The sequence below is a fragment of the Hibiscus syriacus genome, unplaced genomic scaffold, assembly GCF_006381635.1.
Source record: "Hibiscus syriacus cultivar Baekdansim isolate YM2019G1 unplaced genomic scaffold, ASM638163v2 tig00111715_pilon, whole genome shotgun sequence".
Lineage (NCBI taxonomy): Eukaryota > Viridiplantae > Streptophyta > Magnoliopsida > Malvales > Malvaceae > Hibiscus > Hibiscus syriacus.
The window spans coordinates 147,715-155,415 of record NW_024063160.1 but is presented as its reverse complement, the minus strand read 5'-3'; the positions used below and the strand labels follow the sequence as shown (position 1 = coordinate 155,415).

At 33.5% G+C, this 7,701-nt stretch overlaps 1 protein-coding gene across 1 annotated transcript; it reads right to left on the bottom strand.

The window, feature by feature from the left end:
• Positions 1–1,418: 1,418 nt before the first annotated feature.
• Positions 1,419–6,357, bottom strand: LOC120168243 (T-complex protein 1 subunit beta-like). The gene is made up of 12 exons (XM_039177032.1): positions 6,263–6,357; positions 5,936–5,992; positions 5,760–5,816; positions 5,520–5,585; positions 5,306–5,417; positions 5,030–5,158; positions 4,424–4,495; positions 3,798–3,913; positions 3,556–3,632; positions 2,384–2,869; positions 1,993–2,308; positions 1,419–1,735 (listed from the first exon to the last, which is right to left on the bottom strand). Exons 2-12 carry the CDS (start codon positions 5,939–5,941, stop codon positions 1,589–1,591), a joined length of 1,584 nt encoding a protein of 527 aa, XP_039032963.1. The 5' UTR covers positions 5,942–5,992; positions 6,263–6,357; the 3' UTR covers positions 1,419–1,588.
• Positions 6,358–7,701: the final 1,344 nt, after the last annotated feature.

Here is a 7,701-nt window from a genome sequence, read left to right as displayed (position 1 = left end):
TAATCCCGTAATGACAAGTAGTTCAATGACAATCAAATCCATGGGCCAATAGACCTCCATAGTCCAAACTCAAGCAAAAAAAAAATGCTCAACAACCTATTTCTGGATAACTAATAATAAAACCTGTCTGAACAGCTGAAAGCCTAAAGCCCAGACCAGCCATAATTGCTTGAAAGCTTAGTACACCAAAATAAACAACGAAGGCCCCCATTCTTCACCTCTCCATTCTCTTTTCAATTTTTAGATTTTCCTATATATTATCCATCGTTTTCCTCCTTAACAAAACACCTTGTTCTGCTTCTATCCAATTTTCAGGTTAAACTTTAAAAATCAATATTGTTTAAGGATTTTTTTTAATTATATGATCGGTTGAATTTTTAATAGTAAAGTATTATATTCTTGGCATAACACTATCTTAAAATATATGGGTTTTGTTTTTCTATCCTTAATCGTCTCAAGAGGGCCTTGAAGGAGAGAAAAGCACGTGACGTTTACTGCAATTTATCTCTCCACGTTAAGACATCACACAATAACCCTTAGGATCTGACGTTGAGAACAATTTGATTACATAATTGACAAAATTGAAGGTCACTAATAAAGAATTACTGAAATAATTTTGATAAAATCATATTCATTTGGAATGATTTTATTAAACATTGTATCAAATTTTTCTAAATAATTTGTCTTTGCTCTATTTCCTTTTTTTCTTAATATTATCCTAAATAAGCCTAATTTGTACATTATGCTGTAATCGAGCTTGATCTGACATTAACTTCCTTCAATGGCCTATAAGATGCTTTTTTTTAATTAATGGCAAGTATTTTGAACTTCTTATCTGCTTTGGCAGGCATTGTTGTATAGATAGTCTGGTGACTATAATCCTCCGCATTCGGACCCTATGGCTGCCAAAGTCGCTGAGTTAGTGCAACTAAACTGTGTGTGTGCCCTCATGCACACTTGTTATTAAAGTTGTTTGGTTCATTTGTTGGATACCCAAGGCCTAAATTGTATAGTATACCGATGATGTATTCTTAATTGTCCCATGTTGATAGATTCCCAAGGCCCAAGGCCATTGGATTTTGCACCCTTTGTTTTTGCAGTTCGAGCGATAATCAAACGTATTTGCAGGGGAGATCCAGACATGATCAAAACCATATCCGGACAATTCCTGTTGCATGTGTATCTGGTTCGACATTAATCACTGAGATGTGGCTTCATGGCGTAAGTTGCCATTCTTTTCTCAGTGGACACTTGGTGAAACCGATGATTCAGATGAACAGAGACCCGATGCTGATGCCACATTGCTCACTGTTCTGTCGGGCTTTGTTCCCCTCCACGAATAAACATCAGAATTGTGTAACCAGTTCTCCCTTATGTTATTGTCATTTTTTTATGAAACAGCAACCAAAAAAACATACTATGGAGAAATTATCATTGCTAGAATTAGATTTCGTTTTCAGTCAAAACAGAAGCAATCCATAAAACTTCAGTTCTATGATTCAACCATACTGCAGTGAGGAAAAAAATCAAAACCCACAAAGCAAATGTCAAATCCGTTGCAACAAATGTGCCGTCAACTATGTCATTTTCACATTCTGTCTTCTCTCTGCCTGGGAGCACATGTAATAATTTCATCAACTCTAAGAATCATCTCAGCAGCCTCAGTTGCGGAGAGCAATACAGCTTGCTTGACTTTGAAGGACTCAGAGATTCCTCGCTCAGCCATATCTCCTACCTGTTAAAAGGTTACAAGCATTTCATGTTGTTTGGAATCTATAACATTAGGATGAATAATACTCTTGAAAAGGCATTCATGTATCTGTAACAATGTTTAGCAGCCATATTTTAGCTAGTGTAACTTAATCTAATAATAAAATCCTTTAACAAATCTACAGCTACTATAAAAATAAATTAAAGAAAGAAAAAACCAACAAAAGATAAAGATATTTGATCCTACTTAAAAATTTTTGATAATTCAATTTCAGCACTTACATATCCAGTGATAACATCAATCCCCGCATTGCATCCCTCCTTGTGGTGCGCTGCACGAAGCTGAGCTACCAAGTCAGCACTATCCAGACCCGCATTGTCAGCAATAATTGTTGGGATGGCCACAAGCGCACGTGAGAAAGCTTCAATAGCATGAGATTTCTTCCCAGGAGTCTTCCGTGCCAGTTCATCTACTTCCTTTGCCATTACCATCTCAGGCCATCCACCTCCAAGCAGTACCCTAGTGTCATTGACAGTCTGAGACAGCACGCACAAGGCATCATGCAAAGACCTTTCAGCTTCATCCAGAACATGGTGGCTGCCACAAACAGAAGCACGTTATGGAGAATGCAAACATGTCAAAAGAAAACTAGGAGATACTGCAGTAATATACCTTGCCCCTCTCAACACAATAGTACAAGCCTGACCCATTTCAACACCAGAAAAGTGGATCAACTTATCCTCACCAATCATAATTTCTTCAATAAGCTTGCAATGTCCAATCTTAACAGACTCTGGGTTGTCAAAGGTTGAAGCGATTTCACCACCTGTTACCAAAGCCAGACGCTCTATCCCGTCAAAATCAGCATGCTCAATAGCAAGTATGCCTGCATCCGCAAAGAGTTCCTCGGGGAAATTATAAATCAACTGCCTGTTAACAAAGCAGTTAATCCCATGTGCTAAGATCTTTTGCACTTTCTCTCTCATCTTTTCCTTTTCAGCCCCTTCAATTTCAGCCACCTTAGACATCGAATCAACACGAACTCGTGCACCATATATCTTCACTTTATCTGTATCCATTGCAGTATTTGCCACCAAAATCTTTGCATTCTCTATTCGCTTTGGTTGTCCAAGGCCTATTTTCTTGTCAAGAATGAATCTGAAAGCATAAAAATTATGCTTAAATTAACAAAACAAAGTAGAGGTGTAAATGAGACACCTACTCTCGCAAGCTATTCAAGTTCAACTTGGAAAAAACTTGAATTCGATTAGGTAATTATCAAAACGAGCTCGAGTAATTGATCAAGCCAAACTCGAGCACCATAATACATGACTCGGACTCATGGGTCTAGTCGAGGTTTTCAATTTTAATTATACTTTTATAATATTAACTTTAATTTCCACATCATTATCACTGAATACGAATGAGCTTAAGTGAGCTCAAGTTTGAGCTTTAGTACAAAAATTAGTAAATGAGTTTAATCAAGCTTGAGTCCAAGTAGCTAGATTATATCTCAACCCGGGCCCGAGGTTGAAAATTGATGTTTGATCGAGCTCAAGCTAAGTATCAAGATCCGAGTTTTGAATCTAGCTCAAGCTTGCTACTATTTGAACTCAAGATCGGCTCAATTACACTCCTAATCCTAAGTAATGCCTTAAACCATTCAATGACAAGTACTTGTAGTCGCAATATATTTTTATCAACAAGTGTGATAAAATGGAAGATAAACTTTTGCAGAATACAGAGAACAAAGGGGAAGGATGGTGTACAAGAGACCCAGCTGATTCAACCAAGAAACTATTATAATAAATATTGAACAGTATAAGAAGCTCATAAGAACTCACCCTTCATCTAAGAAAGAATCCTTCAAAGATCCTCCAGGCTTCTTGATAATTTGGATGGCCTCTAAATTTGTGCTCCCCTGGAATAACAAATAGCATGCCATAAAAACTTGATAAATAAAAATGGAAGAAGAAATTCAATTTAAGTGATAAAACAGATAACAGGAGACTTCCTTCAACATTCCTATATTAATCAAACAGCATTGGAAAACTTCTGTAAAATGTTAGACGAAAAAAGTCATCACCTTTAACCTCATAACAGCATCCACGGCTAGTTGTGCAAAATGCTCCTTATCCTGAGAGAGAATTTTGGAACTCAAAGTGGTCATTGCAATTTTCATCAAATCTGACTTGAATTTCTCTGCAATATTCAGAAATGCAACTTGCATGAGTAAAAAGACGGCCCAATAACAAGAGCTACTCCATTACAAATTTCATCAAGGCAGGCTTATTAAAGAGTCGAGTTCAATAAGGAACAAGAAACATAAAACATCAAGCATAATTAGGGATGACAATTTAACCTGAATAAAAAAAATCAGGTCCAGGTCGGGTTCCAGTAGAGGGTGAAAAAATTACTCGACTCGACCCGAAGATAATAATGTAATTTCCTTAAAAATTTATTATTATTTTTATTAAATCCTTATTTTATTCTAGTTCGGGTCAGATTTATACTCTAAAAAATGGGGTCAGGTGGGATGAATGATATAAAATTTTAGGGTCGGGTCAGGGTTGGGTGGAGGATACATATTTTTGAGTCGGGTTGGGATGACCAAAAACCCGACCCGCTGCCATCCCTGAGCAGAATGCAAAAGAAAGAGGTCTTATACAATCAACAAATAAAATGAATGATCTTATATCCAGCAATCTTAACCTGCATTCTCTTTGTTATCTACAACCCCCTGCAACAAAGCATTGCGAGCACATTCAGCTGCCATTCGATAACCTACAAAACCAGCAAATATTGTTACACACACTGAAACAGAATTTATTTGGTTATTGGCACACCGACAAAATAAAAGATAAAACCAAACATATTCCATACTCCATAGACAAATGCAGCTACACTGCTATTAAGTCAGAGAAGATTTCTATAAATAATAAAGAAAATGTAATGAGGAGAAATTGACTACTATCAAAAGGAAAGCTAGAGAAGTATCAAAGTTTAACAGATTTTGTCAGGTTCATCTCTTTTTTTCCTCCAGAACTCTCAGGAAATATTACTCCAAGATAGAAGCAAGTTGAAAAATATTACACAAAAGAATTCACTGGTAACATCCCTGAATCCTTTTATAATGCTATATATATATATATACACACAAGTGTGGAAACTGGAAATTAGATAACAAATTTAGATTTCCAGCAGTTTCACGCCATTGCAGTAATACAACACTTAGGGGAAAGAAAAGCATGCAAGAGCCAAAAGTCGATATAAAAGAAGAATAATAGGAAGCAATGTACTACACGAATCCAAAATAACCTGATATTATTGTCATAGGGTGAATCTTGGCAGCCACTAGCTTTTCTGCCTCCCTTAAAAGCTCTCCAGCCAAAACCACAACAGAGGTTGTCCCATCTCCAACTTCATCATCTTGAACTTTCGAGATATCTGGATTTTGCATCAATGATCATTATATAAAAACATAACAGCTATCTTTGCAACAAAAAACAATTCATCAAACTGATTTTTAAAAAATAAAGAAGTAAGCATGTTAGCCGTAGAGTAATCAAGATAAAAAAGCAACTGTAAGGATACCAATTAAGACTTTTGCTGCCGGGTTGTCAATATGCAGGGACTTTAAGATGGTAGCTCCATCATTTGTAACAGTGACTCCATGTCCTCTGCCTGTTGACTGTAAAATTTTATCCTGCCAGATAATTCATCAACAATAAAAGTCACAATTTAAAGTAGAGGAGAAAAAGAAACATTAATATTCTTCTAATTTGAATAGACAAAGTGGAATATTTACCATTCCCTTTGGTCCAAGGGTTGTCTTAACCAAGTCAGAAATTGCAATTGCTCCAACAAACGATGCCTGAAAATAATAAAGGACAAATATATCTTAAATTACTGAAAATAAGATACTCAAAATCGCAAGAATTCAATGAAAGTATAATCATAGAATTCCAAACAAGTAGGCTTTTCCCCCTTTAAATCAGACTATCAGCATTATATAATATATATTTTCATATATCTTATAACGACTTACCATTCTGGCACGTTCCCCCTTCTCTTCACTCGCATCATCTTTAAGGATTTTCTCAATCTATCACATTTACCAAGAAAAGCATACGCAAGATACAACTTCAAAGGCTGGGAATAAAAAAGAATGCGAGAAGTAAATCTAACAAACTGAAAACAAGCTCTATTAGGCAAATAACGCACCGCCATGGAAAATAAATATGACAAGAGTTGCTCGGAGTTTCAGTGCACGTAACAAGCCTGAAGCAAGAAAAAAAGTATCTTTAATCAACAACATAAATGAAATAAACCTAGAAGATCGAATCTACAGAACTGCGAAATAAGCCCCAGTTTAGCAAAAAATGAACAGTCGAAGTTTGTCTTCTGTACTTTTTATTTCATTTCAGAGGGAATCTAATCGAAGTAAATTTTACAAGAAAAACCGCAATCTAACTGAAAAAACTGAAAGTGAAAAGGAACAAAAAAAAAGGTCAAACGATTCAGAAACCGTGGAACTGACTAGGTTATCACCTGATCTTATGCGCGATGTTTGAGAGAAAATGGAAATACGAATCCCGTCGAGAGCACAGATGACAGAACAGATAACAGAAGCAGGGTTTGGGTTTGGGTTTCGGCCGTGGGGCTTCGCTACTTGATCCACGCTATAAACTCTCAAGGTTTGTTTTTAAGGTTAAATTCGTTATTAGACCTTTCCTTATATATATAACATTCAATCTAGTCTTTGAACTCTTATTTAATTTATTTCAATCATTATATATTTAAAATTTTAACTTGTATAATATAAAGACTTAATATAATTAAATTAAATAATAATAATTAAATATATATTATATATCATAAAAAGATTAATAGTAAAATTTAATTTAACAGTTATAATTGTTAACGTTTTAAATTTAAATTTAAAAGTAAAAATAAAAGTATTAAATTAATAAAAAACACAAACAAAATAAATAATTTAGGTGGAAGGGACTATTTAGTTGATTGTTGGTATGCTTAAATGTGGTTGTTAGTTTAGTTTATTTATCTTATTAATTAAGTCCGAAGCTAAATACGAGTAATTTACAAAAATAAATGAATACGAATATAAAAATTTATTAGACTTAGACAAATAAAATTACACAATCAAACAATATAATTGGATAGGGTAAATTATATGTTTAGTACCTAAATTATTAATATTGATTCGTTTTAGTATTTAAACTTTTATTTTTTTAAAACCATACATAAAAATTAGTTTTTGTTTCATTTTAGTATCATGTTCAAAATATAATGTTAAGCTTTGATTTTTTTTTGGAAGTTTATATACTAAAATGGATCAAAACCGATAATTTAGGTACTAACATGTTAAGTTTTTAACGGTGGGTACTAAAATTAAACAAAAACTAAACATTAAGTTTGGTTTAAAAAATTGAAAATTTAGATACCAAAATGTACAAAAGTAATAGTTTAAGTACTAAATGTGTAGTTTACTCAATTGGAAAATACCTAAGGCGCTTGTAATATACATTACGCACTAGAGTAAGGACAATAAATGAACGAGTGTTCTTTATCCTCAAAATCTACATTACATAGAATACAAATATCAAAATCATTTAATTCACCAAAAGAAATCAAAATCATTTTATTTCAATGAAAATTGGAAGAAAGTTGTTGTTTAAATTTTGATGATTTAATTACTTTTAGATCATTAATATTTTTGAAATTTTTATAAGTAGCCTTTGTCTCTTTTAAGTTTTATTATTTTCTATGATCTTTTTAATTTCAAAATAAAAATTATGTACTTACCTTTAATTATTTTCCTTTCAATGAAAGTTGAAAGGTAATTGTTGCCTAAATTTTGATGGTTTGATTATTTTTAGATCATTAATATTTTTTAAATTGTTATAATTATCTTTTGTCCCCTTCCAAGATATTATTATTTTTTATGACTCTTTCAATTTTAAAATAAA